The 16,029-nt window shown below is 39.8% G+C and overlaps 1 protein-coding gene across 1 annotated transcript; it reads right to left on the bottom strand.

Annotated features, from left to right (window-relative positions):
* Positions 1-7,597: 7,597 nt before the first annotated feature.
* On the bottom strand, positions 7,598-15,640 carry DNAL1 (dynein axonemal light chain 1). Its single transcript, XM_086462522.1, has 6 exons — positions 15,591-15,640; positions 14,857-14,912; positions 12,017-12,072; positions 10,662-10,787; positions 10,101-10,257; positions 7,598-7,681 (listed from the first exon to the last, which is right to left on the bottom strand). The coding sequence occupies exons 1-6, from the start codon at positions 15,623-15,625 to the stop codon at positions 7,635-7,637; spliced, it is 477 nt and encodes a 158-aa protein (XP_086318648.1). The 5' UTR covers positions 15,626-15,640; the 3' UTR covers positions 7,598-7,634.
* Between the last annotated feature and the right edge of the window lie 389 nt (positions 15,641-16,029).

Below are 16,029 nucleotides of genomic sequence, written 5' to 3'. Positions count from 1 at the left end.
CATCAAGGACAAGCCATTGCGGTGCTGACAAGAACAAATAAGAGATTTTAATTGCACAAAAATGGTGTGTCTGTCACATGCTGAATCCAGTGCTGGTTGTTTCTCTCCACCCTGCTGCCATTGTAGAAAGGAACAGGAAGATTTGATACAGTGAGCTCTGTCACTGGAAGAAAATCAGAAAAGGGCCTTTTCTGAGGATAACCTCTAACAGCTGTGGGTTAGCATGGATGGCCACAACCAGGTTAAGTGGCATCAAACAGAAATGTTTCTGAGCATGTTTACATATTGCTAGTAGTCACCAGAAGACCTCTTTTCTGTCACGGTAATAAGTAAAAATGCTCTTCTGAGTGTCTCGTTTAAAAACAAGCAAGCAAAACTCAACCTGCTGCCCACTTGCTTAGAGTAGGAGTTTGGAATTGATCCTACATCTGAATTAGATCGTGCCTACTAGCAAAAGTTGGCAGAGAATTGTTTCAAAAAACCAAACCAACCAGTCCTCAGTTGCTGTGGACAAAGCATTTGAACTGAATTTGTCTAATCTGGAATTAATTTTGTTATTCTTAGTAGGAGAAAAAAACACTTGAGTCGCTCTTTACTGCAGCACAGTGTTAATTTAAGGCTGTGTTGTTCCAATTATGGCTTAAAAAAAAAAAGGAAGCTAATTTGTGTCTGTTCTGTTGATTTGTCTGTTTTAAAACCCTATGCTCGTTCTATCACTTAAAGGCCCGCTTACTGACCACCATTTAGTACAAGGGTTTGCTGTTAATTTAGAAAAAAGGCAGTGGATGCTCAGCCATTGAGTTTGGACAGGGCATCTCTTTGCTTTAGCTGTCTTCTCCATGGGAACAAATACAGGATTTGGAGACTGCAGTTCTGTAAGTGTGTGCTAATGGATTTGCCTTTTACAGTGCGAGATCAGGCTTCAGGTGGTCACAGACCCAGCACTCGGGCGGCTGTATTGCAAAACTGTCACCCGTCTGAGCCTTGATGCCAGCGTTGGGCGTTGCGGAGATGCAGCAGCCGATCGTTTTCTGCCCCGATCGCGTACGTCCGCCTGTGCTGTCTGCCCTTTACAGATAGATTCGGTCTTTCAGGTTTGTTATCTCCGTGGGGTAGCATCTCAGTAAGACCGTGTGTGTATATAATTACTAGACATATGCATGCACTTGCGATGTGTATCTGATACAGCTGCATGAGTTTTGCAGGCTAGCTGCAAGAACAACAGCTCTGCATTTTAATTTATTTGATGTTTTTCCATTTACTGATCCAGGGAATGGTATCTGAGAGAACTCAGCTCCATAAGCTGAAGCCTACAGAGTGTGCAGGACCTTGGCATTTTGCTAGCTAGGATCAGGCAGGAATATTGCTGTTTAAAGGCAGGGTAGAGATAGACATTCTAAAGCTTAAAGGTAAACTCATCTATTAATCCCAAACTAGACATGTAATGTGAAGTCCAAATTAGCTAAAAACACCCTCCGAGTTATCAAATTGAGGCTTTTGGTCATTTTTGTCATTGCAACAAGCTTAGATTAAAATCAACATTAAAATTCGCAACTGTTTCCTAAACCCCAAAGAGTGAGTTTTCTCACTCAGCAATTACAACACTTCTTAATCCTCTTTCGGGCAGCAGACTGGAAAGTTGCTGTATGTATCTGTCCTGGGGAGGGCTGTAGCCATAGAAGTCTTGTTCGCTTTCACACGGCGGCACATTTAGTCCAGTGATTACCTCTGCCAGAAACCTTATTCTAAACCACACTTCCCCACACAAACTGTCTCCCCGTTTCATCTTCTGTTGTGTGTCTGGAAATTTATAAAGCTTTAAAGAGAGAGAGAGAAGCCGCGTCTACAAATCATGTTTGATTTTTGTGGGGGTGAGTTTCGATGTAAATCTGTCACTCGGGCTCAGCTGCTTTACTCACCCTCATTCTCTCCTGTGTCAAATGTTAGGAAGACACAAGCTTTGAATCCCCAGCAGTCTAAGGAGTTTTCTTTCCAAGACTAGGATTCCACTGACAGCTGAGCCTGAAAAAAACCCCGTAACTTCTCCAGATTAGAAGACAACATATATTTTTATAGAAATGTAATTGTATATTTTAAAAAAGTTTCCTGCAGCTTCTCCACGTGTTTTTTCCCCTTGTAGTTCAGGTTTGATACAAAATTCTTTTGTGTTCATTCTTTTTATGTTCTGTTTTTAAATTTGTAGTCAGAGCTTTGGTGTACTGTACAGGAGCAGTCAGCCTTTGTAATTACTGTACAAATGCTTTATAATAAAGTATATTACTTTTATTTTAACAAGTGAGCAGACACTTCCTTTTGTGTGTTTGCTGCCTAGGGCACCTTTTAAAAGACTGTTACATGTTTAAAATGTACATATATAAATATATTTACCTGTTGCTGTACAGTTGTGATAGACTGGACTGAATTTATTTTTTGTGTGCTTTTTTATAAAACATTAATACACTAAAGGAAATCTTGCTGATGTGATTGTAATGTACTATGTAACTTATTTACTTAATATCCTCTATATATCTAAAAAACCTTTTATTAAATGAGGTTTAAAAATTAGTTTCATTGTAGAGTGCTTTGATGGGATGAGGGAGTTGCTGGGGGTCGGGGTGATGGTGACTGCGGTGCGCTCACGCAAAGGAGGCGACTGCTAGTCCTTTTAGCTGCTATGCTCTCTCGCCATCCCCACCTCTATTTGCCATAGCCATCCTCCAGGCTGTTTCTCAATGTGAACTTCCCCCCAAAGACACTAGCCTGCAATGTGTTTATATCTTATACCCAAGAAAATCCGGGGGGCAGGTGCAGCTCCAGCCGCTTCGCAGGAGCGGGGATGGTGTGTGCGCCCCACTCCCAGCTGAGCGCCTTCCAGAGTGCCAGCGACGGCCTCGACAGCGCCTGAGGAAATCCATGGGGAACAGGTCTGGGTCTGCTGTGCTGTAAATAAGGGCAGCTGGATTCTGACGCTGCCTGAAACAACCACGAAGGCAGCGTGGAGTAACTTAGTCCCTGAGAGCCTGGAACAAAGCTGAATTCCTAGGCGGCTGCGGCTGGGACAGAAAGTAGAGACTGAATTAAGTCCAGAGCTGCTGGTAATTAACGTTTTCCTGCTGTGTAGTAGTTGAATCTGCTGGTTGGAGAAACAGTGACTCCAGTTGTAAATCATACTGCATCATATTTTTCAATGGTAGGGTTTTAAAAAAAGGTTTAGTAAATGCTGTCTTAAAGGCATTTGTCTGTTACCTGAATCTAAGGGATTTTTTTGAACATACTTTGTTACGCAGCGCTAATCTCGTTCCTCTGGCAGTAGCTGGACCTCTTGCTATGGGTTTTAAGTATTAATATGCTTCCATCCATCCTCAAAATAAAGGTTTCCTGGGGTTGGGCAGTTACTTGGTTTTAGTGAACTAGGCTACAGAGGTGTTTCTTGCACCTACTGGCATGAAGTCTTTAAAAGCTGCAAAAATAAAGCAGATGGCAGGAACGTGCATCAGTATCTGAAATGAATGTTTGTCAGCATGAATTAACAACTGAAAAGAAAATGGGTGTGCTGCCTTAGATTTCATTTCAGTATGCTTGGCAAAGCTGGCAGGAGAAAGACTCAGCCCAAGGCATTAAAAGGCTCTTGTTTCACCTCGGAGTAGAAGCTCTTGCTTTCATGTACCTACCCTGCAGGGGGTCTGTGATCAGCAACAGCGTTGGGAGAAGTGGTAATTTGCTTGGTGGGCAAAAGAGCCAGGGAACACCCCAGCCTTTACTTCAGACAGCAGACCGTGCCTTTGCTTAAGGCTTTAGAGAGTGTATTTACCTCCCTATCAAACCAACTGGCAGACGTGCTGAAGGTTGACTGTGTTGCCCTGGAACTGTGAAGCCAAGCAAACAGGCTTGGGACGATCACAACAGTCACAAGTTTGGGGCTTTTTTTTTTTTTTTTTTTTTTTTTAATTCGTGGATCCAAGCCCAAACTTCTGGAAGTTATTTCAACTACTGAAAGAGACTGTATAAAGCTTTTTAGGGATTAGTAAGCTCTGAGTTACTGGTATTGTGAGGGACTCTACAGCAATTCCCTGTATGTTTTTTAAATAGCATTGCAGCTATCGCTGCAGGACACTGTTCTTGTCATTATTGAGACTGACTGCTGTGGACTGTGGGGTAGAAAAGTTTTTCTTTATGTCTGAGTGTTGAAATTACATTTCCCTGACTCTATTGAAGCCTAAAGTTTCAGTAGTTTATTAGTCAGTTAACCTTCTCTTGTCCAGGTTTAATGGAATTGATAGTATATTGCTGTTAACAGAACTGAATTCAAAGTGAGTTAGTAATTTCGTACTGAAGAAAGACTAGCCATTTATTTGACTTGCGTGGATTTTTTCCCCATACAGCAGTAGTAGACTTTTAGGACCTAAGAACAAAGTCTGACAACCAACATCTTAAAAGATTGAAAAATATTTATGTATCAGGTGACAATAATCACAACATACCAGCATTTGTAAAGTCCCAAGTTATTTTCTATTCTAAAATAGAGGCAATAAGGAACAGCATTTACATACTCTATAAACACATTGCTCCCTGAGCAGCTAGGAAAGTTTAATGAGAACAAAATTTAATGTCTGAATGCTCTCCACAAGCTGAACTACCTCATTACACAACAGCCAAAGACGTTTGTATAAAATAACGTTATATTATTTTTAAACAAGTTTCACAGAATAACAATTACAAACATAGGCCTAAATAATTTAAACACAACAAATTCAACAGCTTGGTCATGCTACAAAATTACTGTATACAAAAGGTAGCCAAAGGGGATGTTAAAAGTGCTCTCTTGCTTGAAGACTTTTTCTAGATGAGCCTACTTCTAGTGTAACCTGAGTCATCTGCTAGTTCTCAGGTCTCTTTCTCACATTTTTCCAGCACTTCTCAACATAACCACTGCATACCTCAGCTCTTTGAAGAGAGGTCAGGGTGCTAACAAGCAGTAAAAAACCTAGCTATTTCCTATCACTATTTTTAGGATATTTCTCTAAGGAATAAAGTGGATGCTAATCCTCTGTAATTGCACTGGGAAAAGCAGAATTCCACATGGCTTGCAAGTTTTACATGGGTGCTCTTTTCATCCATGGATAACAATGTGCTTACTGCTTTATTGGATGTGGGGCGACAGGGAGGAGCAGAGGAATACAGGAGCCTTTCAGCCGCTCCCTCGGGGCATGCAGGCCGAGCTTCCCTGTTAGCTTATACATGACATGGTGTAGCACCATCACTATGCAAATCAGCTGCTTTAATTCTACTGCCTGTGTATGTCTTCCACCACATCCAGTGCATAATTTTAAAGTGCAAATTTTAAAATTTAGGAAAACTAAACTTATTTTGGAGGAGAAAAAGTTCGGGGGTGGGGGTGTGTGTGTTTGATTTGTTCTTTTTTCAGGCAAAGCAACATCAAGCTCAGCCTTCCACCCAGCTCTGAGCTGGAGCATCTCCTGACAAATGACAGCCACAGTTTATTCTTTTCTTACTGTATTGTTTCATTGAGATTAACACCCAGTTTTTATCAGAAGGGTTTTTAATTCTATGCTAATTTATCACAGCATGAAAGGTGAAAGGCAAGGGAAATCTTGTAAGTGTCCCTTACTGCTGTTACAATTGTGCTGAGACTGGACGTTCCAGTCCTTCAGTAATGATTTTTTTTGTCTTTTTTCAGTGGTATTTATAATGCATTTATAATTTATAATGCCTCTCTCCCATCGTGCCTCTTGGTCAATGGTGCCTTTATGAATGATCAAGGAGAATAATTCTACAAGAAATTGCATACGAATATAAAGTTGTCTGGAAGATAAATCCAGTGAGCTAGTTAACTAAGAAACTGCTTTCTGGTCAAGAGAACAGCTGCCTAGAAATAGTTTGTGCTAGGTGAAGGATGTCCACTGTTTTTGCCACTGTTCTCTTATTTTAAGTAAGGGATCTAAATCAAACTCAAGCCTTATCAGCAATTCCCAGTTTAAGTGGGAATGCTTAAGAATTCCTCTAACCATCATAGAATAACTAGCAATACATTGAAACTAAACTGTGATTGCCTTGTAGTCTTCTGCTTCACACTGGTCACTTAGAAACTGATTAGCAGGAGAATATCTCCTACTACAGTTACCCCTGGATCTTGAGATCAATACTACTGTTGCCTGGGCCAATTCTACCTCTCTGACCATGACTTCCAAGATTTCAACTCCTGCCACACCTTCACAAACAAAATAATTAAGAGTGGTGTTCTGCCTCCATCCCTGGTCTGGAACCAGCAGATACGCTTGTCGCCATTTTAATTTAAACAAAGTTGGTACCAAGAATTAGAAGAAAAGCTTTTAAAAGAAAAAAAGGAAAAAACAAACAAACAAATAAACAAAACCAAACCAGAAACAAGCTGCAGAAGAATCTACTCAAGTGACTTGATCTATTAAGAGAAGAAGGAAAAACCCACTATTGGCACCCAACAGGGCAATCAGGTATGTCTTCATCATTGTTTAATGATTTTTTCACTAAAATAGTTACCTGTCACATAAGGGGGCTTTACAAAACTGGTTACCCTGCGATATAGCACATTTAGAATGTCTTCAATACTTCTTTTTCCCCAACACCCACTTTCCATCTCATCTCACCTTCCCTACTATCTACATACACTTTCTCTCACTGCCTATATCTGTGCTTTCATAAAAAATGAGTATCCCCAAAACCAAATTTTCTGTCCTCAAGTCCAGGTCTTTTGTTCACTGTTTGTTTCTGTATCAACCTACTTAGTTATAAAAAAATTCTGGAGCTGGGAAGGATTATGTCCACCAGTGACCCAAACCAAAACTAAGGAACCAGCTGTAGGCTAATAAGCCACATATTCCAATACAATATAATTTCTTAGTAAGAGACAACAAAAAAAGCTAGCAGATATTTCAGCCTTACCGAAACCATGCAAAGAATTCCCATTGCCTCTTTAAAATAAATAAATGTGTAAGTTATACACTGCCTTCTAAGTAATGCAGTTGAGTTCCAATGCGAGAAGCCCAGTTCAAAACTTAAGGCCAGTAACAGGTGACCATCAGATCAATACCTTTTTTTTTTTTGTGCATAGGTCCACAACTACTGGGCCTGTCTGATGTCACAGTAAAGAGGATGAAGGCAAACTCACATATTTAAAATACTGAGGGAGTCTCATGACAAAACTAAACGCAACAAAGTCTGTAATGTGTCTCTAAACCACACCATTGTTCTTTTGGCCTCAGTGTTTCCAATGGTAACGTTGGCCAGCTGCACCTAACAAGCTAAAATGGTTCTATTATAACCCAAGAATGATCAACAAGCACCACTAATCAGGGATTAAAAATAGCTCTGTATTGGTTTAGGTAAAAGTCTCTTGCTAGCCAAACAGCAGGTAAACTCAGCTCCACTGGTCTCTACAGAAGTTGTTACAAGCTTGACAAAACTGGTGTGCCCAAATTTTGGTAACTAACTCTTTGGCTGAGAGACTGTGGAGGTAAGCTGGTCTTCTAAAAATTGCCCAAAGATTTTCTTCAAAACAAACACTTTTATATAAAAGTTCTATGTGCCAAGCTATCTGGAGTTACTTAAATAATTAAATACCCAACAAGTAAGTGTCATCAGTTTGCTCCTTCTTCATCTTCTTCTTGTTTAATAACTAGGATACCTAAGAGGAAAAAAAGAGAGGAAAAACCAAAATCTGCAAAAATTTACAAATGGATTATGCAGAGAAAGATATAGTTTATGCTGATAGACCTAAAAGCTAATCTGGACTGTTCGAAAGAGTTGGACTGGCAGAAAGGCGATCTATTAATTAAATGTATTACCTGCCACTGCTTCTAACTGACATGAACTTCTGCATACCTGAACTGCTCTTAATTAGACAAGCCTTCAACTGATGAAATCTGTGTGATGTTTTTCCAACTTCTTGGGTAATAGGGAATTAAAAAGTTACTCAAGCAGGACCTGCAAAGATCAGCCTAACTTGGTCTCTGGGTGATGCACTGTATTGGTTCAACTGCTAACAGCCAACTAGCATGTCACCCTTCTCTTGTTGGGCCCCTACTTTGTGCTGCTATTTCCATGACATACACGACCGAATGAGTGTGGGCTACCTCCTCACTGGTACCTAACCAGGATGTCTGCACTACAAAATATAATTATATTCATGTGGATCAAATATGGTCATATCTCTTCAGCATAACTTGGACACCATGGAATAAAGCTCCATTGCACAGTAGCATCATAGTCTATACCCACCCCTTGGGTACTTTAAAAAAACAAACAAACAAACAAACAAACAACTTTTCAACTGCTATGTTGAGCAAGGGCACCTCAGATTGTGAAGACTGCAGGGTTCACACCACCTCATAGTGATGTGTTCATGAATTTAGCCTTATCAAGGTCTAAGTTTTCCCCACAGTAGCAAAACCTAATAGTACAGGTAAGCTCCCAGCATGCTGAAATAGCACAATCAAATACCTGCCTATATAACTAGTACAAGAACAGCAGGGTGTAAAGGTGTATGTCCATTCACCTGCGCTGTCACCTGGGTAATGGGAACTGGGTCATACCGCTGCCTTGCTCAGCTTGATGCAGAGACTTGAACTATGGCAAGGCTTTGTGGCGAGAGCCCTTTGCTTACTGTAAGATTGGAGTGCTGTGTTTCTTTTTTCACGGGTAGGAAACAGAAAATAAAACCACCAGAGCCTGGTTTCTGGTGTGCTTTAGGCAGCTAACTACTGAGCAGGGTTCCTGGCACAGGACCTAACAGAAAGGAGACGCCTTCCGGCTGAAAGAGACCTTCAGTGCTTATTTTTGTCCAGAACGTCTTCCACCATTTCAATAATTTTGAGGTCCCTGTATTAGCCATCTCACATACAGTACATAAGCATAACAGGGTCCTGGGACAGTGTAACAGGAAGAACCTTACAGCCAGTTACAGAATTTCTGACATCTCTCCTGCTCAACGTTCTAGTTTTTGTGGTTTCCATTCTTAAGTATCATCCCCTCTTTCTCCACTGCATAGGACATATAACTGCCTAATTCAGAGCTGTCCATTGCTCCAGGAATGATTAAGGAACTAAGGGTCTAACCTTACACTAACAAGATTACTCTTTGCCCATACAGATATTTGCTTTATTCCATTTTTTGTTTCACTCTCAAAAGGTTTCCTGCTACAATGGCAAGTGGACTACTGAAGGCCATCCCTCACAGCAGTACTTCTCGCATCAGGCTTCCACTTCCTAATAATTCTTATTACTTCAGTTGATCTGGCTTCGATGGCCCGCCTGGTGCTCCCTGTAATGAAGCTGTCCTCTTGTCACCACCCCTACACTCGTACCTTCCCTGCTGCTACTCTGACCCCCAATGTTCCCAGTCCTGCTCTCCTCTTCATTGCTTTAGTAAACAGGGGATAATAGTGAACAGCTAACATCTCCATTAACAGAAACTAACATATTTAAAAATAGATTTTAAAATTATCTCACTTTTAGTCACTAATCAGGACATGCTTTAATATATTTTCCTGTCAGTGTCTTAAAAAGGAGAGGACAACTCACAAATTGAGGCTTACCGCAGTGATGAGAGGGGGCTATTCAGGCGTTTAGGAAACATCCATGAACTTTTGAAAATTTGCCTTTGCACCAGAAGGAAAACAGAGCATATCCCTGTCTATCCCCATTTTCCCATGTTGCCCTTTTTTGTTAGGAAAACTGTAAATCAGATTTGCTGGGAAAACTGTAATTCAACTTGGCAGATGGAAGGCTTGTTAACTTATTTAATGCGAAATCTTTCAGTTCCTTGTTAGTTACATGCTAAAACTATCTGACTGGATAACTTCAAGAGTAAAGCCCAACTGTAGGCTGCAAGACTACTTGGATTTAACACTCCAAAATCCATCACACACTCTCAGATGCTGCAGCCAGGATCTGAATAACCACTTCTGAGTAACTCCAAAGAGAGAAGGGAGGAACATTATTTACATGGGCACACAGATTAATGTCTGAGGTTATGATTCATTTCCCTGTGCTTCTCTTTGTATTAAGCTGTTAACTCACATCAATTGCCTCATGCCTCAAACTCACCATCCAGCTTTTTCAGCTTGGGTACCCGTTTGGTTGCTTCTTCAATCCAATTGTTCTTCTGATCAGAGGCGTATTTCTCTTGTAGTGGATTGCCTACAAACACCAGATCCTCTAGTAATGGCAGGTCTGCCAGTCTCACAAACTCTGCTGCAACCACAAAGGTGAAAACACCAACCAGATTGTGGAACATGGAAAGTACATCTGCACCACACATTCCTTTCAAACTCAGTGCAAACACAAATAGCATGGGATACAACAGGACTGGGATGGCTTGGACTTGAACTGGTATCAGGTTAAGGAACAGGTATGTAGTTTAGAAGAAGTCTGAGAAAGATAATTCAAAGAACAAACTCCATTGGGCTTACAAGTTAATTCAATGTTCTAACTACTTTTACTCTCTTGCATGAGCGGATATTTAGGGATTCTGTGCATGTCTGCAGGCTTATCAGTGAGACTTAAAGCCCTGTAACATGCAGAACTATTTTCTACTTGGTGACCTAACTCACTCATGCGTTCACCATACTACAGGAGAAGTTACAGAACAGAGAGGCATGGCTTACCCCAGTCTTTCACCAAATTATTTGACATATAAAGAACCTTCAGCTTCTGCATTACACGGATACCCTTCAGTTTCTCAATGAAGTTGTAAGAGATCCACAGCTCCTCTAAAGTATCTGCAACTGCATCCTGGAAAATGACAGGTAAGCAGAAGTGTATCTTCCTTATTCTTCAGATTCTCTCTTCAGCCCCTACAGGTCACCTCATCTGAGAAATACTAAGGTATATTGGTCCTCATTTCCTTTTAAGCAGGTCCCTAATTATGCATGACAAATACTCATGGGAATTAAGAGCCAAGGAGCTCAAATATACTTAGGAGGACAGAAATAACAATATTAGAGTAAGACAAGGAATAGCTGGCTGGAGTAGCTGTTCTTAAGGCATAGGGGCGGAGGAGACATTCAGCTGCTTGTGCACTGCAAGTACACATGAAGTGAATGCAATTCAACAACTACTTTAGAAGGGGCTGTATACAATATGAAGGAATGATTAATTTCAGGTGCATGTATGTTTGTACTTGTTGGCCAGAAGTTGCTTTCATAATTCTCTCAGAAGAGAGGGTTTTTTTAAACCAGCCATTACACACTGACTCTGTCTTTCACTCTTAAGAGATACGGCATCTCTGAAGGTGGGAATAGCTTTGAAAAGAAACATTCTGCAGGAGAAACATACAGTATCCCTTGAGGAAGAAAAGAATTTCTATATTCATTTTTGAAAAAAAAAAAAGTTGATAGAAAAAAAGTTCTTCTGCCCTTATTCAGATGTAACAAAATTGATCCAATTTTTCCCTCAACAAATTTTCCCATACCTGGTAGACTCAGTCCTGCCACCATCATCTTCTCTAAAGCCATATTGCTCCAGGTGCCAGTTAACATAAAAAGGACAGACTCTCATGGTGTGTTCACAGGACTGACAATATTTGTAGCAAAGAAGCACAGCCTAAGTATCTTCAGGCAGAAAATTCCTCATGCAAAATGCCTGTAGGAATTATTTTCATGTAAAGCCAGTGGAATTTAAAGGACTTTACAGACAGACGGCAGTTTTCAAATAAAAGTTCAGCTCATCTTTGTCAAAGACAATGAAATCTCTCTTTCTGAAATCCTTTTATGAAGTAGCCTTGAAGAATCTCCAAACATGAAGAGTGTTTAAACAAAAAACAACAAAAAAGAGGAGAGAGACTACCTGAAAATTCAGAAGCAATGTGTAAAAGAGTGAACAGATCATAGTGAAAGGAGAAAATAAATGGTTATGCAATAATGTAAATTCAGCAAAGACTTTTACAAACATAGGGGAATTATCCCACATTCTAGACGGCTACTCATTTTGTTAGCAAAGAATTTATACTAAGAAGCGCATACCAATCCATTCAAGTTCTTTATGTTATTTCTTCCCAAAGACAGAATCCTCAAATTTTCTGTAATAGATAAAAGAAAGTTTTTGGTTAATAAATGTTTTGGGGTTTTTTTAAATATAAGAAGATGCTGTAAGTCAGGTAAAATGCCATATTCTGCTTACAAACAAACTGCACTCTGAACAGGTTGTCTTAAGAAAGAATGACAACAGAAACGAAACCCCCTGACGTACCCAGATCATCAGGAATGGATGCAGTGGACAGCTCAGAAACAATATCATGAATATAAAGCTGCCCACATGTAGGTTACCCAGTTGAAATTCAGTCCAGATAAATACTCAAAAAAATTATTTCACCCTGCACCTGAACTCTAGCTGCTAACTTGCTAGTTTTGATCTTACATATTTCATACCCCTTCTTCTCCAGGAAAAAGGTGTTCCTATCTTATTTTAAGGCAGCAGATTTGATTTCTATGATAGAGGCAGCATATAAAGCTGCCTTACAGAATTCTGATGAGAGACATTTCAACTTAATTTAGCACCCAGAGAAAACTCCTTTCCAAGCAAGCTGTTGCTGCTGGGATTCAGTATAATACTAGTGTAACTCAAAGCTATCACAAAACAGCAGTCTTCTCGTAGAACTCATTTTAATTTTTCACACAAGCTTTCTTGCAGGTGTAAATAAGCCGAGTTGCAGCATGTAGCCGGGTTAACCTTGGATCTATACCTTTCATAAGTGTTTTAACACTTCTTCTTAACTGCATTAAGGATGAAATACCTAATGATCTTGTTCTGCTCTTGTATGCATAACGATTGAAAATACATGGTACAGTAATTAATGGCAAGACCAACAAAAGTTCCAGCCAAGTAGCAACAGATACTCCATAGACAGCACACGTGGTGGCTGGAGATTGCTACAGATGAAGACTCAAGGCTGATCTAGAATAGGTAGTTGTATGCTCTGTCTCAAGAAACACAGGGATGAAACCACACATGATAAAACCACACCTGGCAAATACTCTAAACCAGGAAGATTAGTTTTCATTAAAAAATTTGAGGTACAATAAGAATTCTTTTTCTTTTTAAGCGCAAAAGCTTAATACATGACCATGGTCAAAAACCAATCGTAATCAGTAAGTCTAAAGCCTATTACAGCTAATGTTCTTCAGAATATCCCTAAGGATCCCCATCCACAGGGGTGAGCGCTGGGAGATGGCCTGTTGGTCTAGCCAGCTATTCTCTCTGTAACTCCCATTTATAAAGTATAAGTTTGCACTAGCTTTTGAAATGTGCAAGAAATTAAAAGATACAAATACAAAAATTACAGGTTGCTTAAAAAGCCATGTCTTCAACTTGTTTCTAACTGCTGTTACTTTATTTCATTACTTTTGTACCGAGATATTCTATATTTTGAAGGAAGAAAGATCTCCTTCATGGAACATTTACACTCTCTAGAACACAAACCTAACAGTTGTTGCTGCCATCTAAACCATCTTCCTCACCTGTGCAGATACAGGGCTGCGATCCTTTACACAGAATTACCTACGTGACGTAATTACAATATCAGGTATATACATTAATATTTTCTGTCTGAAAAGAGTGTAGATGCTTAAAAAGATTTCTCAGCTTCCTCTCTGTGACAAGCAAAAGCAAGTATGTAATAACTAGTGGCTTGTTTTTCATAGCTATAAGCAGTAGTTTCTCTCTCTTTCACAGAAGCCAAGAGAGATGATGATTCTCTACCATCTCTGTGGTCTGAGACAGACCACATAGTTCTACTTTGTCTGGCTTGAGGAACACATAGTTGGTACAGACTGGACTTTTGATTATACATTTTATTAATATAAATATTTTTAAGAAGCTTTAAAGGCTTTAAATGTTTTCTCTCACAAAAAGATTTCATTGGTTTCACTTTTATATATAACTGCCTAATTATTTTTTGCTCATGACAGTTACTCAAACTGAAATATTACAGTATAGTTATTTGGAAAGACTGCTGGAATATTTTTTCCCTGATTTGTATTTGCAAATTTGTTGAAGTCTGAGCATATTGCAAAAACAAGTAAGTTCATCAAGCTCCTTGACAGCCCCACTGGTGTGTAGTGGGAGAGGATGGGATTCCAGGTTCCTTGTCTGTCCATCTGGCAATTTGATGGGGACAGAAAAGCCTGGAAACTCCAGCCCAAAATCTGCAGCTCTTTGCCAGCCTCATGCCACAGAGTCAAAATCTGGAGGACAGACCATTAACAATTCTGTCCCAAAGTCAGTAAGCCAATGAGTTTCAAGTTTTCATAGACAGCTGCCCAAGAAATAAAAGTTCAGTTCCACTTTCAGACAGACGGCACACCCCTTTCAAGTAGGAACAAAATCAAACCAAGTCTATCCAATCCTCTGCAAAGTGGGATGACATGTTTCCATCCGGGTCTACAATGCTCCGACCTCACTCCAACCAATACCGCAGTTACGGAGCTGTTGAACAGCAGACTATTTCCGTCATGGAGATAGGTCATTAAGTCACTCTAGAACCGATGAGGTGTTGCGGATCACAGGCAGGTCCACCGGAGGGTACAAGGGTGTTTTCTGAATGGATTTTTTCTTTTGTTAAACCTGCACAGTGAGACGACTGCCAAGGCTCGTGCAGGGACACATGCTTTAATACACCGTTACTGCTCAACAGGCATTTGCCACTAAGACTGGTAAGTTTAAAGGTCACTTGTAATTTTCTAAGAGGAAGGAATTAAAAGGGATAAGAACAGGTAGAAAGCTGGACACACGTAACAAATTATGGTATATGTCCTACCCAGGCAACTAGAAAACAAACATAATCAATCACTGGCTTGTCACTTACTTAGGCTGTTCAAGTTGGCGATTCTTTCAATACAGTTTGTAGACAGCGATAGTTTCCTTTAAAAGCAAGAATAATCAATTCACAGTATACAAGGGATCACCGTATCAGAACAGTTCCACGTCCAAACACCATTGCATTAGAAATAATTGTCTATTCTTCTCTCATTAGATGGTGAACTAACTGTATGTGTACACAGACTCAACATAATCTCAAACCATCAAGACTTCTACAACTTTATTTGGCTTCTGAGGAAGTACCATGAGTTACTTCCATGGCACACCAGATTATCTTGTTGTGCCTCGCCTTATCAAATGCATGGCCATTTATTCCTGAAATGGCTCTAATCTCTTTCTGAAAGTCCTGCTAAGTCTACTTTTTTTTTTCCCCATAAATTTCAGAATGGATCATAAATGTGCCAGCTAGCTGATAGACTCCAAATATGGACCTGTAATTATATACTGATAAACTGCATATAATTTTTCTGGGGACAAATATCAATACAGAATCTACCCCAACATCTTCTCAGGTAAGTGACAGGGATCTTTGAATTTAAAAGAGGAACTGTGTGTGTAAGGAGAAGCTCAGCTGAGAAAAAAAGAAGAGAAAGCTGCAGCTTTGAAGGCCACACTTAAACACAGTAAATACATATTTGCATAGTGAACAGCAGAAAAACTGAAAATTATTATAAAGAGAAGAGACTATTTGGTTTCCAATTTGTTTTTAACTGAACTTACTCGCAGTTAACAAGCGTGGAGAGAGATTCATCCATCCTCTCTACAGGAGGAATCTGACCGTAGAGTTTCACCTCCTTTGCCTCCGAAGCCTTCTGGCCATTTTTTTCTTCCTAAAGAAAAGAGAAGGTGAAGAAGAGGCTCACTGCTACATGCAATTACTAGACATTACTATACTAAGTGATTCAAATATACTACTAAAAGATATTACTGAAAAGAGAAAGCATTTTGAATACTCTTTATCAAGATTCCTTTGGGGTAGCACAAAGAGGGAGAGGCCAGCTTATTTTCAGGATACCAAAAGATCTTATACATTACATATGCTTTCTTTAAATGCTGTGTTATACTTGAGCAATTTAATTAAGGGGTCCTCTGCCGTAAAGAAATCGAGAATAGATGGAGGTTTAAAATTCTGAATGAAGGTACTTCCATGAAGACTGAC

Source organism: Leptosomus discolor, chromosome 3, assembly GCF_034619465.1.
Source record: "Leptosomus discolor isolate bLepDis1 chromosome 3, bLepDis1.hap2, whole genome shotgun sequence".
Lineage (NCBI taxonomy): Eukaryota > Metazoa > Chordata > Aves > Leptosomiformes > Leptosomidae > Leptosomus > Leptosomus discolor.
This window is presented reverse-complemented; position numbering and strand designations above follow the sequence as displayed.

Coding starts and splice junctions, on each gene's coding strand:
- DNAL1 (XM_086462522.1), bottom strand. CDS start 15,625: ATGGATGAATCTCTCTCCACGCTTGTTAACTGCGA. Junction 14,913..15,590: donor TCCACGCTTGTTAACTGCGA/GTAAGTTCAGTT, acceptor TTGCTTTTAAAG/GAAACTATCGCTGTCTACAA. Junction 10,788..12,016: donor TAAAGAACTTGAATGGATTG/GTATGCGCTTCT, acceptor GTCATTTTCCAG/GATGCAGTTGCAGATACTTT.